The following is a 25510-nucleotide window of genomic DNA, read 5'->3' as shown; positions in this document are numbered from 1 at the left end:
CCTGAAAACTTTTCTATTCCCCATTTATGAGGAAGTATCATCCCAGAAGAAAAACTAGAGACAGACCCTGAAAAAACATTATTACCAGCTTGTGACATCGCTCCAGGAGAAGAAGCATGAACTTGTCCTACCCCTGCCTGAAAAGACTGATTTAAAACCGAAATCACATCGAGCGCTACTGGTACCGAACCAGATCCGATTGGATGCTGCTTATCATGTAAATCCTGTGACAACTTCAAAATCTCAGCAAGAAAGTCTGACTTAACAACCTGGGCTGCGTCTGCATCATCACCTGTTGGCAATACCATAAGATCAATTCTCCCCAAGACATGGTTAATCTGTGTCCGCAATCTCAAGGACTCAGCACAAGTAGGAGTTCCGGCAAACTTTCCAACAGCCGTATTCAGCTCCGCAAGTTTAGTCTCGATTGCAGTTTTATCCTGTGAAAAGGTGAATGGGTGCTCAGGATATCTAAAGCTTTCATTTGCTGCCTCACGACTAAGTGCATCAGACAGACTAGACCTCATAGACTCAACAGTGCCAGTAGACACTCCACGAATTTTGAGTTCATATTCCAGTTCCTCTTTCCTTAAGTAGTTGGGTACAAGTTTTCGCACCATCTTGCCAAAGTTCAAAATTTAAAAAAAAATGTATCAACCGAAAGGAGCAAATATTCAAACAAAATCAAGATATAAGTAAAAATATTAACACACAGGTACAGTTTACTTTATTAATGGGAGCAAACCAAAAGCAAAATAAAAGTAATAGTCGCTTTATTCAATCTATAAAATTTCACAAAAGATTTTCAAAATTTCATTGTTTCAGAACAAATTACAAGTCACAACATAATCTCAAAAAAAAAGATTTTACATTCCCTAACATAAGTAAGTTAAACCACAATGTAGAATTTCGAAGTCCAACTTCTCAAAAAAATAAATTTGAACTCCAACTGAAATAGAAATATTTCAAAGTCCTAATATATCCATAATTCTTCTAAGTTCCACAACACCACTTCAAAGTATCTTCTTTTAAGTTCCATTTTTGGCTTCTTCCAACTTCACGTCACACAAAAAAAAAACTAGTAAGCACTTCTTGGCATACACTTCCACTAAACACGAAGTTCTAAGACTACTACTAAGTGCAAAACCAGTGGTAAAGTAAATAAATCAAAGTTAGTCAATTAAAGCCCAAACACGTTAGGTTAACTAATTAAAAGGAATCTACACAAGGGGTTGACAAAAAAAAGGTTAATTAATTAAGGGCCCCACGTTGGGCGCCAAAATATGTGGCGTACAAAACCGAATCTATATAAAAAAATTACAAATTGTACCAAATATAAATCAGACGTACACCCGGAAAGAAAAGTACTATACGGTGACAGTCTGGGAATGGCTCGCGGCTAGACAAAACAGTGGAGATGGTCGTGCGGTCCACAAAACAAAAAAATCCGAAGTTATATCAGGGGCGCCAGGTAAATTGGCCCACAGCCTTCCCTACGTTGCTATTCAATAAACCACCAACTTACCAATAGGTTTACTACTAAAATACTAAGTAACAGTATACAACCTGAATAAATAAAAAAATAAATGAAATTGTCAGATTAGAATTTAGTCAATTTTAATAAATAGATTCCCAAGATAGTTGAAAATAAATACATACATATTACATATTACAATATTATTTAACTTTACCATAGGCTTAATAAAAAAATAATATAAAAATGCGGCTTCTGCTTGCCTAACAAAAATTCATAAGTTATTTCTACTTAACAGAACAAAATGAAAGGTAAGACGTATCAAAAGTACCGGACGCTAAGGGGTGTGCGGTTCAATACCAACCAAAAAAAAATAATTAACGCAAATAGGACACCACGTGAGCTCAAGTGCGTGCGCAGAAAATAATATAAAAAAAATAAATCTCAAATATATAACCCCCCCTTAGACGCAGTTTACAAAATTAAAATAGGTATGTGTAAATATTGAATTAATAAAATAAACCGCAAATTATCTTTAAAAAAAATCTGTAAAGTATTTGTAAATATGAAAATAAAAACTAACAGCAAATAATCTTTAAAAAAAAACTATTGTATTCCGCAAACCAAATTAGACGGTGCTTAAATCTTCCGTTGAAAATTAATTATCGATCCATACCTCGAATATTCATATACTTCACCGCGTGGAATTCCAGTTATAGTTCAGCGTGTCTTCAATCCAAAATCCCATACGATTGCCGATGTACATAGACTTGTGTGACAATGTTGAAAAGTTGAAAATTACAGCCAGATGGAAAAATACGAAGAAGAAGAAGCAGAAAAAAACAAACAAACCAACCAACCAACCCCTTCTTAGCCAGATTAGGGGTTTGAAATATCCCAAATTGGACCGAAGCGTAGCCGGCTATTTGGACTCGTGATTAAGGCTAATTTCTTGATCTAAATACGACTCCCGGTATTCACGTGTACTGTAGATCCGCTTTTTTTAGCGAAATTGTGGATATTCCAAAAAAAACCCTTCCACGAAGGCAGCAAATCCCCTTGAATATCCACACGGTTCGGACTAGTCCAGATCCCACATGGAACAGCAGCAAAAGCAAAAAAACAAAAATGCCGTTTTTAATCTAGCCCAACCTTTCAGTAACACTCTCAAACCTGGAATCACTTTCTTTCCGTCGTCTTTCCGAACACTTGACAACTTGACACACGGAGGTCACCGAATAGTACCGAGATTCAAAAATTTCAATTTTATGATCCCAATTCTTCCAAGATAACTCTAGAAAGAACGATCTAAATTAGTTTCTTCACAAAAAAGAGGACGTGTTCCCTTAACTTCAGCACAATTTGCCAGACATTACCCCTATTTGAAAATTACTAATTTTATTTTCGCCACCTTGCTTATAATATATTATAGGCAACCGCTCTTACACGTCCTGAATTATTTAAATTTTGATAAAATAGAGGTGGGACTTTCTACTTTAAATTTGGAACGTAACAAAGCTTCATTTTATATAAAACAGTTTTTCCGATAAAATCCAAATTTTTGGACTTATTCGAGAAAAACCGTTTCAAAAACAGGCTTTTTTGACGTGTAATATGTGAACATTCAGTCACGAATAACTCCAAAACTATTGACTTTTCGAAACAACTCTAAAGAATATTTTTGCCTGAAAATTCACTATTCTAGCGACTACCATGGTTTTGTTTGATAAACTTATTTCACCCCCGAGTTTGAGTGAGTTTCAATCCCAGAGAAAAATCATATATTGGCATAGGGTAGATATTGATCTTTGGTCTGTTTTTGGGCATTTAAAAAGAATTTTGAGCAGAAAACCGTCATATCAAGGGTTGAAAACTTACAATACAAAATTAATTACGTTTCAACAATATTAATTATATTGCATTGTAATATCACATTAATTAAAAATCTTAGTAAAATAATATTTTTTTTACTTTAGTCGTAATAAAGGGTGGTTGACACATTAATAAAGGTAATGAAGAATATTTAAAAGTATCAAACAATCTTTGTCCGATATATTTTAGTGTTATTTCTATTTGTTGTAAGCTTTACTTTTAGCTTATGTAAAAATTTGAACAATAAGTGGTAGCTTTTACCATAAAAAATATTTAGCTCTTATTGGCATAGGGTAGATTTTGAAGAAGATACTTATATTGAGCTTACCCACAAATTTTCATGCAAACCAATGCATATAAAAACAATTATGAGGTTTTATACTCTTTTTACCATCATATCCTGGACGTATTAATCGTTAAATTTTACAGTAGATTCTTAATAAACTGGTAAAAAATATGTATTAAATATTTCATGGCCAATTTTCTTAAAAGCCGTAAATCTGTACTAAATTGTCTATAACTATCCTCCATTATCGAGTAACAATTGGAACATATTTTAAAAAGTACTATTTTGAGTTAATTATGACATAAAAACTACAACCATTATAAGGTTAACAATAGTGGATTATTTTTTCTCGCGCAATAGTTTTATTTGATAAATGATATTAACAAAATAATATACCTAATAATATTGAACATAAGTGTCTATTAAATATCTATTAAATCATATGTCTTTAAAAAATACCTTTCAATGCCATTGGAGCCTTTATAATGACTTCGATAAAATCCTCGTAGTTTGCCGAACAACCTTCCTTCGAACTTGAGAGACACATAGTACACACCCGGTATAATTTTCCTCTTAGTCGTAATCACAAGCACCTGGAACTGTGCTTTTTCCTTCACATTCAATATTGGAAACGATACATGATCGCTGGTTTCGATAGAAACGTCCGATATTACTAAACCGTCGCTATGAAGGATAATATCTTTCCTGTAATTATTAATATTAACAGTGATATTAACGGAGCCCCTGTACAAGCCCGTAAATAAGTTAGGGAGAAGAGTTAAATCGTATAATATGGGTTCGGTATCATTTGGTAGTCTCCAGTAAGTAACTTGCGGTAGAGGAACAGTATCGCTTATGGGAAGTTTTTTTTGACTCTCGCACGCGTTGTACAAAATATATTTACCTACGAACACTAAAACAGCGAACAAACATACACAAATTATCAACAAAAACACACAACATGTTAACAAACAGGCCACTGTTTTGTTCGTTTTCCGCGGTTTTTCTTCACTTCTACCACAGATCGACATCGTTATTTTTACATTCTATAAATGAGTCTAACATTTCACTCCTCGGTATCGCCAGCTCTCACGTGGATTTAATACTATTTGATAGAGAGGTGGAATGTTCTGCTAATGTTCGGGCACGTTTCACCTTTAATAGCCAATTCGGATTGTTTATATCAATACAATAGATTGGCAATTGACGAATAACGGTACCATAATAGTCTCTGCGATGAAAAGATCACGACGAAATATTTGTAAGTGTGCCAATGTCTTCGAGATATATAAAAAAGATAAAATATGCGTGATGTGACTGCTTACACATGTTTTAATGTAAAGTAAAATTTGACTGACATACTACTACTTCATTCACAGTTAACAAAGACAATATATTAACTGTATAACATTTTACGATACCAATAGTTACAGTGTCAATAAAAAGTTTTGATTTAACAGTATCTAGAAATATCTTCACTGTATTTTATAAAAACCCCTTACAAAATGTGATAAAAATTCGCTTAGAAGAAGAAAGGGAAGATTCGATCTTTGGAAAGCTGGAAAACAGTCGTCTTTGCCTTTTGTCTGCTTTTCAAAAAAGTATATTTTTAAACGGTTTTTCGCGAATAAACCGAAACATTAGATTTTATCAAAAAAACTGTTTGGATATAAAATGAAGCAGATAAAACAAAAAAAATTGTTTTTATTTTTATCGTAAACTTAATATTGATAAAGTTATGGCTGTTCGAAAATACATATTTTAATCATACAATACAAAAATCCAAACATATGATGTTGAATATTCGGAAACGGTCTCTCATGAAAAACTTACAGGAACTTTTTAAAAGATCTTAATAAAACCTTTAAAATGACCACAAGCAAAAGTGATTTGCATGAAAATAAAGGTAGATACGTTATAACTAAAATAAAGTTCACAGAAAGTAAAAAATTCACGCCCGCCAAAACCACCCTGGTTAAACCTTGCGTTGTTCATTTACAATTTACTTCATTTATATACAAACATTATATTCTGGAAGTTTAACTGGTTTAGAAGGTTTAGTTTTGAAAAAATTCGAGTTTAAAATAAAGAAACTATTTTCGGAATTTCTCAAAAAATCCCCCTTTTTTTTTAAATATCTAAACAGAAAAAATACTAAAATACAAAGACCTGCTTTTTTGCTGGTGATTTAATTTTTTTTTATTTCTATAGACCAAAAATTAAACGGGATATCATTGTTTGGGGGTTGTATTCACATGAGTTTACCACCACCTTCAAGCCCTTTCAGCGTAACTCTTTATAAAACGAAGGTTTTGAAAAAAATTTAATATATATCACTTTGTAGCTTTTAAAATAAACTATAAAGTGATGTACGAGTATATTAAATTTTTGTCAATTTCTTTGTTTTAAAGAGGGTTAAGTTGAAAAGGCTTGAAGATAGTGATAAACGCATGCGAATACAACCATTAAACAATCATATCTCGTCTAATTTCCAGTGTATAGAAATAAAAATCAAAATGTTTAGTAAAAAAAGCTTTTGACGTGACAACGTCTTAAATTAGGTTGTGGCTCGGAGTCATTCATGAAAAAGTGTAACGCCCGCTCACGTCTGTTACGATGAGTCACCGAACGAGAGAGAGGCCCGCCGGACCGGCGAATGCCTTGCGTCTCTCTCCCACTCAAACATGAACGGTCCGCTGCGCGCGCAGCACTAGAGAATTAGGCGCGTTGAATCGGTGCGTGCTTGTGTCTCTGTCTTTCTCGAGCGTTCTTGGCGTTCAAGACACATTACAGCAGAAACACTTCCTTTCATTTCATATTTCTCCTATCATCGTCCTATCCTCAACAAAATCACTCAAATAGAAATTAGTTAAGTTTAAGTTTACATGTACAATGTTTTAGTAAACAAAATATATTTCTATAGTTATAATTTATGCAATTCTTATTTTCATTCAATTCCTTGTTCCTATTGTGCAATTTAATAATATTCATATCAATAAATATTTTACCGAGAAAAAGACGTTGTCACGTAAAATCTTCGCCCGTAAAACCGACTTTACAGGCAACCGATTTTTTTTTTTTGTATTGTAGTATTTTATCGGTGTCGTTTTTAGTTGTCGAGTTATTTTAAATAAAAGGGGATTTTTTGAGAAATTCAGAAAATAGTGTCTTCACTTTAAACTCAGATTTTTTCAAAATTAAACCTTCTAAATCAGTTAAATTTTCAGAAAATAATGTTTGTATATAAGAAAAGTAAATTATAAATAAACAACGAATAGTTTCAATCAGGGTGGTTTTGGCGGGGTGAATTTGTTACTTTCTGGGACACAAAAAATATAAGAGTACTTTATTTTAGTTCTGACTTACATTAATTTTCATGCTTTTTCATCACTTTTTCATCACTTTTACCCATGTTCATTTTAAAGGATTCTTAAAATCTTTAAAAAAGTTTTTAAAAGTTTTTCATGAGAAACTTACCGTTTTCCGGTTATTCAACATCATCATCATCATCATTGGTGCTACAGCCCTATAAAAGAGCCTCGACCTTCCCAAGTCTATTACGCCAGTCAGTTCTATCCATTGCCAACTGTTGCCAGTTTGCTGCGCCTATTTGTCTACCATCCTCATCTACACCATCCCTCCATCTGAGTTTTGGTCTACCCCTATTTCTACTTCCCACAGGTTGTGACATAAGGATTCTTCTAGGAGGGTTGTTCTGCTGTGATCTTGCCAGATGTCCTGCCCATCTTAGTCTTCCTATTTTTATAAAGGATACTACGTCTTTACCACCAAATATATTTTTATATCTGTGATATATCTCGTAGTTGTACCTCCTTCTCCAAACACCATTTTCACAGATGCCACCAAATATTCTTCTCAGGATCCTTCGTTCAAATATAAGCAGGAGATTTTCATCTGCCTTGGAAATGGTCCATGTCTCCGACCCATATGTCAACACTGGTTGTATAAGGGTTTTGTATATGGTTATTTTTGTTTTTTGGCTTAAGTTTCTGCTTCTCATATGTCTACTCAGTCCAAAATAGTTTGTTTGCTAGGATTATTCTTCGCTTGATTTCTTCCGTCATGACGTTCTCCTTGGTGATCAGGGAGCCTAAGTATGTGAATTTGTCCACCACTTCAAAGGTAGAATTATCAACCGTGAATTGGTGGCCGATGTTTCTGGCTCTATTGTTGGGCGTTGATGCCATTATCTTAGTTTTATTTTCATTTACTTGCAGGCCCATATTTTTTGAGGCGTGTGACAAGGTGGTATACATTTCTTCTAGCTTGCGTGTTGTGCGGGCAACTAGATCAACATCATCTGCATATGCCAAAATTTGGGATGATTTATTAAAAATGTTTCCTCTGCTGTCTATTTGGGCATCCCTGACCGCCTTTTCCAAAGCTATGTTGAAAAGGAGACACGCCAGCGCATCTCCCTGTCGCAGCCCAACATGCGTTTCAAATGCCTGTGATTGTTCGCCCTGTATTTCGACTTTGCAAACAACTTTACGCATTGTAGCCTTAAACAATCTTATCAGTTTATCGGGGATGTGGAATTCATCCATGGCTTCATACAATTTATTTCTTAGGACACTATCATAGGCCGATTTAAAATCTACGAAAAGATGGTATGTGTCGATATTGAATTCATTGGTTTTTTCCAGTATTTGCCTTAGCACAAAGATCTGGTCTGTTGTTGATCGACCAGGCCTAAAACCACTTTGATATTCGCCAAGAAGCTCCTCTGAATATTCACTCAGGCGACCATATAAAATACTCGAAAATATTTTGTATGCTGTATTAAGGAGGGTTATTCCCCTATAGTTTCTACATTCTAATTCATCGCCCTTTTTGTGCAGCGGGCAAACGATCCCAATACACCACTCTTCTGGGATTTGTTCCTCATTCCAGGCTCTCAGTATGATTTTATATATATGATTAGTCAGAGTAGCACCTCCACATTTAATAAGTTCCGCGGGTATACCATCACTTCCTGGAGATTTATTATTTTTTAGGTGTTTTATTGCATCCCGTACTTCCTGAATTGATGGAGGCTCCAATGGTGTATTGTTGTTTGCTCCTGGGGGTAGTTGATTTGGATCTTCTACTTCGATAGTAAGCAGTTCTTTATAGTGTTCCACCCACCTTTTCAATACTTCTTCTTTTGTATTGAGTATATGCCCCACCTTATCCTTACATAGTCCGATCCTTGGTTTAAATTCTTTTCTTGCTTTATTTAGATTTTTATAGAATTTTCTTGTTTGATTTCCCTTTTTTAATGCCTCAAGTTCTTCCAATATTCTATTTTCATAAGTTCGCTTTTTTCTCCGATGGATGTACTTCTCTTCTCTTCTGAGATCTTTATATTTTTGTTCTTTTTCTCGGGTTCTTCTTTGCTGCATCAGTATATATGCATTGTTCTTTCTTCTTGTAATGTCCTCGCACTCAGCATCGAACCACTCATTGCGTGGTGGTGGTCTTTGCGGCCCCAGAATGTTATTTGCTGCGTCTTTAATGTAATTTTTACACGTTTCCCATTGTTCACTAATTGTTAGATTCTCTTTAGTTATGTATTTAGTTTCGATATAGTTTTGAAACCTTTCTACCGTTTGCGGGTTTTTGAGGAGTTCAATATTAAGGCGCCTTGTTTTGGTACTTCTCTCCTTCTTCGCATTTGAGATTCTAGCCCGAATTCTTGTGCCAACTAGAAAATGATCTGAATCAATATTGGCGCCTCGATAGGTGCGGACATCCATAAGGTTGGAGAAGTGTCTAGCATCTATGATCACATGATCAATTTGGTTGTTCGTTAATCCATCAGGGAGGTCAAGTCCCCATATGTATTTTTTTGTGTAGAAAACATGTGCTTCCTACGATCATGTTCTTTGAGGCTGCGAAGGTGACTGCTCGGTGTCCATTCGAATTAGTATTATTATAGAGACTATATTTACCAATGTGCGGTAGATATATTTCTTCCCTTCCGATTTTTGCGTTCAGATCACCGATTACTATTTTAATGTCATTTCTGGGACAATTGTCATATGTTCTTTCTAATTCATGATAGAAATTGTCTTTTTCTTCGTCTTGCTTGTCCTCTGTTGGGGCATGTACATTAATAAGGCTAATATTAAAAAACTTGCCCCTGATCCTTAAGCAGCTCATTCATGGATTTATCGGCTTAAAATCTATAACCAAGTGCTTGACTTTATTATTGACTATAAAGGCTGTCCCAAATTCATGTCTGGTTGTATGGTATTCAACATCATATGTTTGGATTTTTGTATTCGATGATTAAAAGTCTACATTGGAACAACCATAACTTTGTTAACATTAAGTTTACGGTAATAATAAAAAACGAAACTCTTTGTTTTATAAGATTCAATTTATATTCAAACAGTTTTTCTGATAAAATCTAAATGTTTCGAGTTATTTGCGAAAAATCGTTTAAAAACATGTTTTTTGAAGTGTAATTTGTGAACTTTCAATCACGACTAACTCCAAAAATATTGACTATAAGAAAAAATTCTAAAGAACACTTTTGTCTTAAAATTCACTATTCTAGCGACAACCATGATTTTTTTTATAAAATATTTCCACCCCCGATTTGGGGTGGTAACCAGTGGTAACCCCAGCGAAAAAGCACATATTGGCATAGCGTAGATGTTGATTTTTGAGCTATTTTCTACCTACTGTCAAAATTTCAAGCAAATCCATGAATACAAAAAAAATCTGAGCAGAAAACCAGTCATATCCTGGACTATATGGTGCACCTGTTTCTTATGCCTCCGAACTATGATTGTTGCTCGTGACCTAATCGCCTGAAACCTTCAATTTCTAGATGACATTTTGGAATATGACCTAAATATGACAGTTTTAACTATTTAACCATTTTTGGTAATTCTTTTTTATATTAGCTCTTCTTAGGACCTCTAGTTGGCAGTCCCACTTCTAGTTTAAGATAGCTCTAAGATATTTAAATTTTAAGAGTCTTTGACATTTGTTTATAAAATTTCTTCTTACTAGAAAAAGATTCGCATTCAATCTTCTAATCTCGTTAACAGCATCCACTATTCTTTGCGAAAGCTCATCTCGTGTATTGATCACTGGTCCTTAATAAACAAGATGTTTCATATATCCCCAAAAGAAAAGGGGTTTAGGGGTTTTAAATCGCAGCTTCGGAGAGGCCACGGATGTTCACTCCCTCGGCCAATCTATTGGTGAGGAAAAACAGTATTTAAATAATTTTGCACTTCACGGGGAAAATGAAGTGGAGCATCGTCATGTAAAAATCACATATTTAATCTGATGTTTAAAGGAACATCTTCTAAAATTTGATGCCAATCGTTTCGAAGAAAAATAGTCTTGTGCGCTGGAAGTCTCTCTGGAAGTTCAAAAGGGCCAACGAAATTGTCACAAACTATCCTAAACCAAATATTCATTTTAGACTCCTGTTGAAAGTGCCGAGACAACGTTGCATTTCTATTTTTATCGGCCCAAACAACTTTTTCGATATATTACACCACTTCTGGTAAATTTTCTCTCATCCGTAAAAATAATTCTTGACATAAAATCTTGATCCTGTCCTTGGTTGTTCAAAATAGTTTGATACCGATTCGCGGCTTTGGGAGTATAGCAGGGTAGTCTGCTATATCTAGGGCCTACAGTATACAAGGAAGGTAACATGGCCAGTGCTATGCTTCAACCGCCTATTATTACCCCTGGTTTTACCCAAGGTACTCATTTTTATTCAGGCTGAGTCGACCTGGGGCCTATAGACATTTTTAAAAATGTCTAGTTGTTCTTGCCGGCGGTAGGATTCGAACTCCGAACCACCGGCTTGCGAGGCAAGTATCCTACCGCTTTATTTAAAAATTTATTCTGGGTAAAAAATCAGGTGATACGAGATTCTGAACTGGGGTATAATGAAATGCTTGGAGTTATTGTTCGTGCAAAATACTTAACGTAGTAAATCAACTCAGCCCAACATTGCGAGCTAACCGACGGACTCCAATTCCGGAACTTTCTTCCACGTGGTTCAAAACGTCTTCTTCTTGTTGAAAAGTGCGTACTCTTAGTCAAACATTTTGATTCTGAGGTCGAAAACTACCTTATTCTCGAAACCTTTAAAATAATTTGAAAAATAATTTTCCATTGGGTCACCGTCGATTAGGATATGTGTCATAATATCTAGCAGTGTCACGTTCATTAAAATTTTGTTGGACATAAACTGCCACCATATCGGTCATTTCACTATTTGAAAACAAGTTATGACGTGGCATTTTACAATTTAAATTTCATGCAACACAAAATCATAACATGGAATGCGAAGGTGGTATTAAAAATATATCTGTTAAAAATGACAGCTGCAATAACATAACCATGACAACTTGTACAATTATTATCTTTACAACTATAATTGTCGAATGTAACTACAATGAAATGCAAAAAATTGAATTTTGCATCGTAGATTTACAATGCGTTTATCTCGAAAACGGTCGAGTTTAGCAAGATAAATGTAGTATACCTTTTTTAAGTAAAAATAATAGGGGAATAAAAAGTTTGGTCTAAAAATTATATAGAGTGGTAGATAAAAAAAATTGAACGTATTAAATGAGCGCAGAAAGACGTATGTGGCGCCCTCTGGGTAGTACATAATTTTTGGCGGATAATTTAGGTTTCCCGTCCCAAAAAACTCCCACTTACCAAATTTCGTGTTGTTATCCCATGTCTGTCAGGAAATATTCAAAAATAAATAAAATAAAATTTACACTTTGACACCCTCTATTTCGGTTATTATCAACTTTCGTAATAAGCCAAGTTAGTGTTACGATAAATATTATGGCGCACAAAACTGTAAATATATTATTTCTAATTCTTTTCTATTCTAGTAATTTCTCCGAGCTGCTATAAAAATCAGTCTGGATTCCCGTTCATTCGAGGCAATTCAGGTCAACACCGTGGCGAGCCACGATGAGATCGGTCTTCCCCCATGTTCGAGCCAATTCATGTCTGCTTCGAGGGAATTCCAGAACTAACGGCATTTTATATTTAAAGAAGGAACTTTGCTGAGAACAGTTAGTCGAAAATAAATTGTTGTATCGAATAAGTTGTATAATAAATTAATATAAATTATTGTGTTTTTTTTTAATGAACTAGAATAAGTGTAGAAGACTGTAATAAATTAAAATAAGTGGAAATAAAGATTAAATAAACTAAGTGTTAGAACATTTTAATAATAAATAAAGACAATAAATTAGATTAATAAAAATATAACATTAGCTTAAATCGACCTATTATAAACTCAGAAATCTAAGGTTAAGCTATGCCCCATTCTTTACCAATGGATATTTTGGGTTTTGTGGTCAAATACTGCCCTTTAAGTAAAACTCTTTAAAGTTTGTTAAGATTTCGAGTTTTTTTAACTCTTTCTCAAAACATACTAAAAATGAAAACAAAAAACAACATTAGACAATGAAGTTGTTGTATCTACAGCAGGCTTACCCTTGTGAGGAGAGGATGTTACTATAAAGTTAACAGAATTACTTAACATTTGACGACATTTTATTAATTTGCTTTTCTTTTTTCTTTCATTCTAAACTTATCACCATGGTTTCCATATCTCTTCTATTTTTTATATGCATTTTAGGTTAGTTTAACAGAGAAAGTGCCTATACTTATAGAAACCTTCATCGCACATTTTGACATAATATGTAAAAATATTTCGTTTGCACTCATTTGCAATGAGTTTATTCTACTAATTAAGCAGGGAAAAACCAAACACCAATAAAAATGTTTTTATTTCATTTGAACAAATAAGTAACCTTTGTTGAGTAACCTGTGCATAACATTTTTCAATAGATTTATTATAATGCAGTGAATTTTATTTTTTTCTACTATTTAATTAATTAGAGCATGAAATGTAGTAATAATGCTAGTAATATTTGCTACATTTTTAATATTTCCATAGTCATGTCATCTTTACAGATACTTCTGTTAAGACTCCTTATTATGTTTTATTTCCTTCAATACTTACTGATTTTATTTTAAATTTACTAATTTATTATTTTATTATTCTAAAGCTAGAGAACGATTTCCAAAGTCGACAGAAACGTTTAAATAAACGCATTTTTAATTGAAATTATGGTTAATTCCCATTAAAAGATAGTAAACATTACTAATTTAAATCCCAGAATGAATCTGTTTTTAAGACAAAAACCTAAGAGGAACTGCAAAATTAAATATATTTGTTCATATGTAGTTAGCTCCAATCTCTATAAAGACCCACTAAAAGAGTAAAAATTCGTGTACGTATCTGAGAATCTCCAACTATTTTTGAGTATCTTATCTAGAAAATGTTTATTTTGGTAAATACTGTACGTTATATAATATATTCTAGATTAGTTTATGTGAAAAAACAGAATTAATTACATGAGATGCAGCGTCCTGTGTGCACCACACATTTTAAATATTAGGGTCATGTTATAATAAACAGTTTATTGGTATTTCCTATAAACAAAGTATACGAGGAGACTACAAAAATTGAAAATACTAAAAATTAAGTAAAAGAAAGAATAAAATTATTGTTACCATTTATTATAAACTCCTGTAATTTAGAATGCCAATGCTTTTTAAATGCATTCTTTTTTTTGGAATCCTGAGAAAACTAATAAGTATTTTTGAAAAATTTAAACGCAGAATGAAAGATTACATTATTACTGAGGGCCGAAAGTCCCTGAAAACTTCTATAATGTTTATTTTAATAAGTTACAGGGGTGAAAAAGAAGAGAAAATTTAGTGTAATTTTTAATTTCATATATCTCATTCAAAAAAACTTTTTGTTTATTCTAAGGGACTTTCGGCCCTCAGTAATAATGCAATCTTTCATTCTGCATTTAAATTTTTCAAAAATATTTATTAGTTTTCTCAGGATTCGAAAAAATGGATGCATTTAAAAAGCATTGGCTCGAAATTTTGCGCCTACGCTCTTAATGTCAAACGTAAGTTTTGTTAGTATTTGTAAGTTATCTTTCAGTAAAGAAGTTATCAATTTTATAATTGTTATTATTGATATATTGTTTCAATGTTTATGATACACTTTCATTTTTAAAACAAAAATGGCCATGACGGCTTGATTCCTTAGCATAATTTATTATTTATTGACGCATACTGAAAATACCTTGGACAGACAGAGTGACCAACACAGAGGTATTAAGATGAATGGGTAAAGAGGTGGAATTGTTAACAACTGTTAAAAGGAGGAAAGCGTCATACCTGGGCCATGTGTTCCGTAATGATAAGTACAGTCTGTTACAGCTTATCGTGGAAGGCAAGATTGAAGGTAGAAGAGGTCTGGGCAGAAAGAAGAAATCCTGGCTGAAAAACTTGAGAGAATGGTTTCAAATACCAGAAGCTGCGAACATAATACATGCGGCACAAAACAGAGAAACCTATTGTTTGATGGTCGCCAACCTTTGGTAGAAGACGACACATAAAGAATTTATTTAATTAGAAGGCTACAAAAGACAATAGTGTAATAACGAAACAAATTACAAACAATAAAAATTATGAGTGAACTTGAACAAAATTGTCTAATATCGGGTATTATACCCTAATACATCAATAAAAATAAGAGAAAGGAACAAACTTTTAATAAAAACTTGAGGAATACGTTCATATTCTTCATGAAGCATGTTTTTATATTCTTCATAAAGCCAGACTTTCTGGCTGGCCTGGTTGACTTCTAACCCTACGATGAAGTTCATCAGAAAGATGTTCGATGATATTTAGATCAGGGATGCAGGCTGGCCATTCTAGAGTATAAATTCCTACTTTCCCTAAGTAATTTGTCACGATTCTGGCATTCTGGATTCTGGCGACCCTGCATTATCATGCATTAAGACGAAATTGTCCCCAATAAATGGATATAATGCTTCTGCCAAAATACCGGTAGCATTCAGGGGGCCATTGATGAAAATAAGTTCAGTTCGAGCTTCAAATGAGATTCCAACCCAAACCATGACACCACCACCGCCAAACTTTCTTCTCTGGGACATACAAGCTTGGGCATATCTTTCATTTCTCCGTCTCCAAACCTTCTCGCGGCCATCGCCAGATTTCAAACAGAACCGCGATTCATCAATAAAGAGAATTTGGCTGAAATCCTGTATCTCCCAGTGTTGATATTGTCGAGCAAAAATTAATCGATTTCTACAGTGCCTGGGGGTTTTAGTTCGGGAGCAATAGCCGTCCTTCTTGCCATTAGTCCTCTTTCATGGAGGCGTCTTCTAACCGTTCTCTCACTTCACATTTCGAACCTCCTGCAGGCGGTTTCGTTCATCAAGTGCAGTAAAATGACGGTTTCTTAAAAGTTCCATCACAATAAAACGATCATCTCTTTGCGAGGTAACTCCTCAACGACCTAAACCAGGTCGCCGTGAGTATTCACCAGTCTCTATAAAGCGATGGAAAGCTCTCCGTGCTGTAGTTCTCGGAATACGTAAAATTTCGGGTACATAAACTTGACTTCTTTCGTCTTGTAGCCATGCAATAATTCGAGCAACATCTACTGTAGATAACATCATATCGTAATTATTCACTTAGTCGAAATCCACGTTTGAAAAGCTAAATTACTGTTTAATTAAATGTTTTCAACTTGGAAAACATAAAGCAAAAGACCTGAATAAATACAAAGAAATTCAGAGAAACATCAGAAAGAAAATTCGAGAGGCAAAAGAGAGGTGGCTCTCCGACAGATGCAAGGAAATAGACGATCTGGATAAAAAGTATGATAGCTTTAATTTACACAAAAAAATCAAAGAAATGACAGGTTCTAGAAAACGTACAAGAACGAATATCCTTAAAAATGATAAAGGGGATATTATTACTGATATGAAGGAGAGATTATGTCACTGGGCTATTTAATGATGAAAGAGAAGAACTGTCATTAGAAATCACCGAGGATACCGGACCACCAATATTAAGAGAAGAAGTCATCTATGCCATCAAAAACACAAAAGAGGGTAAAGCTACTGGACCAGATAATGTGCCAATCGAATTATTAAAACTCATCGATGAAGATGTTATTGATGTAATGGTTGAACCCTTTAATCTATCAGACTGCCACAATCCCCAGACAATGGCTGCAAATCGACCTTTGTAGCAATTCCCAAAAAGCCAAGTGCAACAACTTGCTCAGATCACAGAACAATAGCTTTAATGGGTCACACACTTAAAACATTTTTGAAAATAATTCACAGCAGAATTGTTAAAACTCTTGAATATGAAATTAGTGACACACAATTTGGCTTTAGAAATGGTATGAGTACAAGAGATGCTTTGTTTGGCTTGAATGTGCTGGCTCAGAGATGCATGGACATGAATCAGAACATGTACTTAAGTTTTGTAGACTTTGAAAAGGCATTTGATAAGGTTCAACATAAAAAGCTTGTAGATATATTAAAAAGCAAAAATATTGACAGTCGTGATATGAAAATTATATCTAATTTATATTGGAATCAAACTGCCAAGGTAAGAGTTGACAACCAGTACACCCAAAATATCAAAATACAGAGAGGAGATCGCCAGGGTTGCGTGCTGTCCCCACTACTTTTCAATGTCTACAGTGAAGTGGTATTTCAAAAAGCGCTCTCAGACTCAATAGAAGGTATATCTATCAATGGAGAAGTTTTGAATAACTTACGTTTTGCAGGCGATACAGTAATAATGACGGATAACAACAATAATTTACAGAACGTAATGCAACGCCTTAATGAACGCTGTCATGAGTACGGACTGAAGATAAATTTAAAGAAAACTAAATGCATGATCATGACTAAATCTGCATATGCAAATATCCAATTGACTATTGAAGATACTGCAATTGAGAGTGTTAATAACTATAAATACTTGGATAACATCAGATGTAGACCAAACCAAAGAAATTAAGACACGCATTGAAATAGCACGTGCATCATTCATTAAACTTAAAAAGTTTCTTTGTTGTCGGGATATAAGGTTAGAACTACGCCTGTGTTCTCTACTCTTCTTTATGGCTTGGAAGCGTGGACACTAAAACAAGTCCATCTGAATAAGTTGGCCGCCTTTGAATTTTGGTGTTACAGAAGAATCCTACGAATATCATGGATTCAAAGAATGTCAAACGTGGAAGTAACTAGAAGGATAGGAAATGAGGCGGAAATAATATTAACTATCAAAAGACGAAAACTTGAGTACTTAGGACATGTGATGAGAGGGCAAAAATACGCATTATTACAACTTATTATGCAAGGCAAAATCCGAGGAAAGCGAAATGTGGGAAGACGAAGAATATCCTGGCTTAAGAACTTAAGGGAATGGTTTGAATGCAGTAGTGCAGAACTTTTTAAAGCGACAGTCAACAGAGTCCGCATAGCCATGATGATTTCCAACCTTCGATAGAAGATGGAACTTAAAGAAGAAGAACTTGGAAGATAACAGCATAAATGTCAAGACTGTCAAAAACAAGCATACATGATTGCAATAAATATTTAAATTGAGACGCAATATGGAACAGTGCATAAAACTTCTAATGCATTTGTATTTTCGGGGTGGCCACTTTTTTTTGCCGTTTAGTGTAGTTCTTCCTCTTCTTCTTCTAATGGCGCTACAACCCTTTGTGAGTCTTGGCCTGCTTAACAATGTTCTTCCATTCTGCCCTGTCGGATACTTTCCTTCGCCACTGCCTGATGTTCATGGTTTTAAGATCCCTCTCTACGTCGTCTATCCATCTTTTACGGGGCCTTCCTCTTGTTCTGTTTCCTTGGGGCTTCCATCTCTGGACTACTTTTACAGCTCGATTATCTGGCATTCTTTCTAGGTGACCAAGCCAGTTTAGTCTGGTTTTGTGTAGTTATCAATCATAAATAAAATTATGGTTATATCGATACAACAATACTTTATTTAAGGATCCGACAAATTTTTCGATCCGACAAAGGTCTATGATAGGTCTTGAAGTTTGAATATTGAATTCTTTTACCTATCTATGATAGATTATATTCTGTCAAATAGGGTTACATCCCTCTCAAATCTTGGATGTATGAGCACTAATATAGATGTAATATAACATAGATTGACATATATGTAATACTAGATATGTGTAACATGATATGAGTCACAGGTGAATAGCCTGATGAGTAGTGCGAATCACCCTTATTCATATCCATAAAAAAGAGTCACTAACCGTATCCAGCAATTACAAAACCATTGCCCTTATTCCTCATGCAAGTAAAATTCTGCTACATATAATCCATAAACGGCTAAAGAATTTTCTACTTTTGGAGATAACCAAAGAATAATGCGGATTCGTACCAAAAAAAGAAACGCGTAACCAGATATTGTTGACACTAGATAGATAATAGAGGTACTACCATATTTTTCATTATACTCCAATGGTACCATTACTGAATCGAAAGCTTTTGTGTAAAATATATGAAACAGATCAGCATGGGTATATTGTGTTCCCTACACAATATAGCAATAAATCTGCTAAAAAACTAGAAGCAACGCAAAGAGCAATGGAACGAAACATGCTTGGAATATCACTGAGAAACAAGATTAGAAACACCAAGATTAGACGTATGACGAAGATAAGGGATATCGTCTCTAAGAAATTAGAAAAATGAAATGGTGCTGGGCCGGTCACATAGCCGGATATGATGCTAACAGGTGGACATGGAGAATCCTAGAATGGAGACCAAGGAGGACAACAAAAAGCATGGGAAGACTTCAAAAGAAATGAGTAGATGACATAAGAGCAGTGGCAGGCAAGCAGTGGATCAGATTGGCGCAAGATAGAGAAATATGTAAGCAATTGGGAGAGACCTACATTCAGAAGTGGATGCAAAATGGTTGACGAAGAAGAAGAAGCATGATCTTCCGGCTCTAAATCCACATTCCCCTTCTACTATAATTCTGGTTCTATTATATCTCTTCCATACAATTGTGCTTGTGACTTATACTCCTATAATATTGACAGTCTTTCTGTTGCCTTTTGTTTGTAGATAGACAATATGTATGCAACTTTCCATTGGTCAGGAAAAGTAAAGAAGCGATTAGACAGAACTTGGAGTGGCGTTCTTCATCGGCGAAGAGAAATAGAAAATACGTAATAGAAAAAGACAAAATATGAAGACGCGAACCAAGGTAACGTGGAATACCATTGTTCTTCTCAATATTTGTGGTTGACGATACCTGGGATAAGGCAAAAATGTCTATTTATGGCCGGCACGTGCTATCGCGTTGTTTGTAGGTAAATCGACCCGGTTCAAAAGAAAATCGGAAGCTGATGCACGGCATGCCCAACCCTTCGGGCACGGCTACGAAAGTACGGTCAGTGTCGTGGTAATTTTACTATGGAGTGGTCTAACGAAGTTGTGTTGGAATTTTTAATATTGTATAAACTACTCAACTTCTAAAATTTTTACTGCTAACACTGATGGCGTACAACAGATTTAACCCTCGATACTCACCATCGGAATAGTCCGAATACATTTTGGGATAGGTCATCATCATCATTTTGGCGTTACAACCCTGTGTGGGTCCTAGCCTCCCCAAGAATTTTTCTCCAGTCGTCCCTATCCATCGCCTTCCTCCGCCAAGCACGTATTTCCATATTTCTCATGTCTTCATCGATGTTATCTAGGAATCTTGTTCTGGGTTTGCTCCATCCGCATAACATGGCCTACCCACCTCAGACGTCCTATCTTTATGTGTTTTACGATATCTGGTTCCTGGTATATCCTATAGAGTTCGAAGTTGTATCGTCTTCTCCAGACACCATTTTCATTTACCGCTCCATAGATGCGCCTTAGTATTTTTCTTTCGAAACATCCTAACATGTTTTCATTGCTTTTTGTTAAAGTCCAGGTTTCTGAACCATATGTTAGGACTGGGCGTATTATTGTTTTGTAGAGTTTTACTTTTGTATTTCTTGATATAACTAGATTTAAAAAGGAGATTAAGCCCAAAATAGCATCTATTAGCCGTGCAAATTCTGCGGTTTATCTCTGCGGTAGTGTCATTTTCAGTATTGACGAGCGTTCCCAGGTATACAAATTCGTTAACTGCTTCGATGACGTCATTTTCTATAACAAGTGGCCGTAGTGTTTGTGGTTGCGTACCTATTTTCATGTATTTTGTTTTGTTGGTGTTTATTATTAAACCCATTTTTGTAGCCGCTTCCTTTAATGCTACGTACGCCTCTCGTGCTGCGTTTTCCGTTCTCCCAACAATATTGATATCATCAGCATATGCTAAGATTTGCACAGATTTGTTATATATTGAACCGGTAGTTGTGATTTGTGACGTACATTTTGGGATAGGTCGAGTGTATTTATCAAAAAGCAAATATTTACCAATTTCACAGTAGCGTGGGGTGCCGACCGTTGTCTCTTTTCTGATTGTTAATATCGATTTTCTGTTTCTCTTTGTCGACTAAAGCAGCGAAGAGTGCCATTCCACCAGCTGTCTGATTCCGGCTTTAGAATGCCGCAATGCTACGTCTTCTCTATCTTCAAAGTACATAAATAAATCTAAAGAAAGAAAAAAACTCGATATTCGAGTATTTCATTGGCTACTAATTTCCTTTTTGATTGAATGTGTTTTCTAAATAATTTTGAGAATATAAAGCTGATACCATCGAAAATACAACTCAATTATATTATCATTTAGAATTAATTGAAATTGTCTCACTTCTATTCTAATAACATCAGAAAAAAATATGTTACTTATTTAAACTTCACAGATAATTTAACATGGTGCTAATTGACAAAGGTTAGTTCAACTAACCGGATACCTTATTTAACCACATTTATCGATTAATTTCCTTTGAAAATTTTGGCAATACTCTGTGACCGTGAAAAGCAAACAATAAACAAACGTAAGTAGGTGAATGTATGTTGTTAACATATTTAAATGAATAATATTGTTTAGTCTAGACTGAGATTAGACTAGATTCCTTAAATATCAAAGCTTTACTGCGAAACATGTCCTAGCGGAAATAACTTACAATATACAACTATTTACTTAGACGAATTAAATCTTTTAGGAACAGAAATTAACGGCGTATAAGCTAAACTAAAAAGGAATAAAAATAATAGGTTTCAACCTGTAAAACATACTTCAATTCATCAATACAGATTAATGTACCAAAACAAAATCAGATATTTAAACATGTATTTAAAACAGTCTAACACAAATAATGTCAAATAGACTCAACCAAACAGAGTACCAAAAGATCGAATAAAATTCTGGAACGTCTCCATTTAACAGTAATTTCGGATCATTACAGTAAGTAAAATACAGTAAGTAAGTAAATAAAAGTAGAATTAAATTTTGACAATTAAATCACGAGACATCAATCGAGTGACAAAATTTCATAAACGAAAATTGCCAAAAGGCAACAAACTTCTGGTAGTGACTGGAATCCAGCTGGAGATATGGTTTTAGAGAGCTTGCATTTAAGAGACCAGTTAATTTAATTAACTCCTGATCAGAAACACTTTGCTTGAACAAGGCTGACACAGCTGAAGATCGATGATAATGGTTTGTTATTTTATGTTTTTTGTGTCTATTCCAATTTTTTCAGCTGACCTTTTTGTCCACTTAGATACCGTGTTGATTACAAGTGGACAATTTTTGAACCAATATCCATCCTTCCAGTTGGGGTGAACAGTAAGAAAGAGACTGTCTGATAAAATCTTTGGTCCACTCTTTTCCATTAATTTCAAAAATAATCTAACTGGGCATAAATTTTCGTTTGATAAATTTGCCAAACTTTTCGAACCGCCTTGATTTGTTTTGAAAAATGCTCCTCTATTCAATTCGGTCCATAAATTCTCCCATAACATCAAATTTCTTCTGGAAAAAGTGAGTCTTGTAGTTTACGGCCTCATATCCTCTCCAAGCAAGTTCAAATGAGCAAAGGTGAGAAAACTTTTTTTGCTCCATATGGGGTTTCCTCGTCGTAGCTTTGGATGATTTTTAATAGTTCTTCGGTGGATAATTCAACAAAATGAGAAGAGTTCTATGTACCAGGGATTTAAAACTGGAACTAAGAGTTAGGTTGGCGAGGTGCTATGTTTTTTCGACTTTATTTTATGGAATGGAATCTTGGACCTTGAATGCGACATCAATGAAAAAACTGGAATCATTTGAGCTGTGGGTGTACAGAAGAATTCTGAAAATATCATGGACAGAACACGTCACAAACAAAGAGGTACCAGGGATTTAAAACTGGAACTAAGAGTTAGGTTGGCGAGGTGCTATGTTTTTTCGACTTTATTTTATGGAATGGAATCTTGGACCTTGAATGCGACATCAATGAAAAAACTGGAATCATTTGAGCTGTGGGTGTACAGAAGAATTCTGAAAATATCATGGACAGAACACGTCACAAACAAAGAGGTTCTGGGAAGGATGAACAAAGAAATGGAAATTTTAAATTCAATAAAAACAAGAAAGTTAGAATATCTCGGACATATTACACGTGGAGAGAAATACACCTTGCTCCAACTGATTATGCAGGGAAAGATCCAAGGAAAGAGAAGCATAGGGAGGCGTAGAATGTCGTGGCTGCGCAACCTGAGAGAGTGGTACGGATGTACATCAAATGAACTTTTCAGAGCAGCCGTCTCAAAAGTCCGAATAGCTGTGATGATTGCCGACCTCCGCCGCGGAGATGGCACTTGAAGAAGAAGAAGGTGGATAATGCTTTTAAACTGAGTTTTCTTTATTCTTTAACACTTTGAAGCTGCCTCCACTTGGTATCTCTGGCCAATCTTGCACATTTGAAAGATATATCTGTGAAAGTGTCGATTTTTATGCCATAATCCGTAAAATATTTTTCATGTACCATTTTTGCTGTAGTATTCCACATTGACTTTACAGACGACTCTTTATAGTCTTCGTCATTGCATTTTTTCATGTTAAGGGCATAATCCTCGAGAATTTTGCTAGAGTTCCGTTATGGTAGTACATCTTTCAAATTTCTCACCCGGAGGAACTCCGAAAATTGGGTCCAAATAGAGCTTCTGGACCTCTGCGTGTTCAATGGGACATTTTCCGAAACCAATTTTTTGATTTCTTCACCTGACTGGCATCCAAATCTTGATTTTTTGTCTGGATTCATTATATCTGTCCAAAATTGATTACGCCTCAATGACGTTTGTCAAACCGACAATAATAGAATTACCAGACACCTTCGTGACGGATCTGTCATAATTTTGTCGCTGAGAAATCAGGGACAGAAAGGAGTTTTGTCAGTAGGAAACGTAGGGTTGCAATGACGTTTTATCAGTTAAAAATAGTACAGTGAAATAGTCAATATTATGTTTATATGAGATTAAACCACAATTTATTCAAATGAAAATTACATATTTAATGTTGTTTGACGTTTTGATTTCCGCGATAATTTTCATTAATAAATTTTGGCTTATATATTTAAATGCAAATGTAATACTCCAGTCGCCAGAGACGAAAATGTCCCTGAATTTCTAAAAATCATACGAACAAGCTGAATTTTAGCTGAATCGATTTATCAAGAATCTGAAGGGCGCGGCGTAGAAAAAATGTTTCAAATAAAAAATGTAGCTAAGATAATTTTGAACAAAAATTCTCTCAAAAACATTTGTTTTTTGCTACTCGAGGTCTTCACAAAATCTTCACAAAACGCGATTTCTGCCGTTTTTTACGATTCTCATGAAATCGATAAGATTTATAACTTTTATTCACCGGTCACTATGGAATTTCCATTGTTAGAGCCTAATCTTCGAAACCTATAGCATGAAATTTCGGTTTTGAGTTCTGGCAACAAATGTGAGGCATTTGATTTGAAATATGCCTAAAAACGCTGAATTTAAACTTTCACGTTAAAAACGATCTAAAACGTTTAAAACTGTTTTATTTCGATGACTCAAGTACGTTTTTCTAAACTACACAACTTCAGCTACAAATCCTACCCAATACTGTCTTGTGAAAGTTGCCAAAACTCAAAATCGAAATTTCATGTTATAGGCTTTAAAGATTAGGCGCTAGCAATGAAAATTCCACTACGACTGGTCAATGGAATTGATAAATTTTATTGATCTCATGAAAATCGTAAAAAATAACAAAAATCGTACAACATTTATTTATTGATTAGATTTATAGAAACTGACTTCATTTGCGACAGAATACAAAAATGTTATAAATAAGCTGCATTCTTCGCTTTTCAAACTCATTTTTATTTTTGTAGATAGGAAGGACACTCTGATCAAAAGATATAGAATTTTTACCGTTGGGTTGATACATCTTTTGTTTAAAATTCATTTCGCGCCGATATCTGAAATTGTTTATGAGAGAACGGTTCATTTTACACAAAAAGTGCTAATGATTTTGCTAACATTTTTGTTTAACATTATCTCAGCTACATTTTTTATTTGAAACAATATTTTCTACAACGTACAATTCTTGGTGAATCGCTTTTCCCCCTGCAACGGGGAGGTATTAGGGGAAGCCGGGAAGTGGTAAAGTTGTTTGCATATTTTTTGGGGTCCCAAAATTAACCTTCTCAGCAAAATTCAGCGTGTTCGTATGATTTTTAAAGGTTCAATATAATACCAATTGAAATTTTTGTGAGTTATGAGTTTTTTTCAATTATTTAAACAAATTATATACAAAATTTTATTTAGAAAATCGAAACATTAAATTTTCAAGAAACAAAAGTAAAAACTTCGTGAAGACAACTTTTTTGAGGAATTTAAAAAACTTTTTTTTTGAGTTTCAGCCGTGAAAACATGGCCCTACTTTCCTCAGGCCCTCCCAGTGCCGATGGTAGAGTACAACTCTGCGAGACAGTCGAA

At 34.6% G+C, this 25510-nt stretch overlaps 1 protein-coding gene across 6 annotated transcripts in view; it reads right to left on the bottom strand.

Moving 5' to 3' along the window:
• Positions 1-25510, bottom strand: part of LOC140434460 (glutamyl aminopeptidase-like) — a 111850-nt gene that overhangs the window by 63611 nt on the left and 22729 nt on the right. The window contains exon 1 of one of the 6 annotated variants that reach the window (XM_072522742.1): positions 4092-4720. The exons of the other annotated variants lie outside the window; for them this stretch is intronic. Within the exon in view, the coding sequence (XP_072378843.1) occupies positions 4092-4663 (572 nt within the window). The 5' untranslated portion in view covers positions 4664-4720. Of the gene's footprint in view, positions 1-4091; positions 4721-25510 lie in introns of those variants that run through there. 6 annotated transcript variants of the gene reach the window in all.

The sequence above is a fragment of the Diabrotica undecimpunctata genome, chromosome 2 (assembly GCF_040954645.1).
Source record: "Diabrotica undecimpunctata isolate CICGRU chromosome 2, icDiaUnde3, whole genome shotgun sequence".
NCBI lineage: Eukaryota > Metazoa > Arthropoda > Insecta > Coleoptera > Chrysomelidae > Diabrotica > Diabrotica undecimpunctata.
The sequence above is the reverse complement of the archived record's forward strand: the minus strand, read 5'-3'. Positions and strand labels throughout refer to the sequence as shown.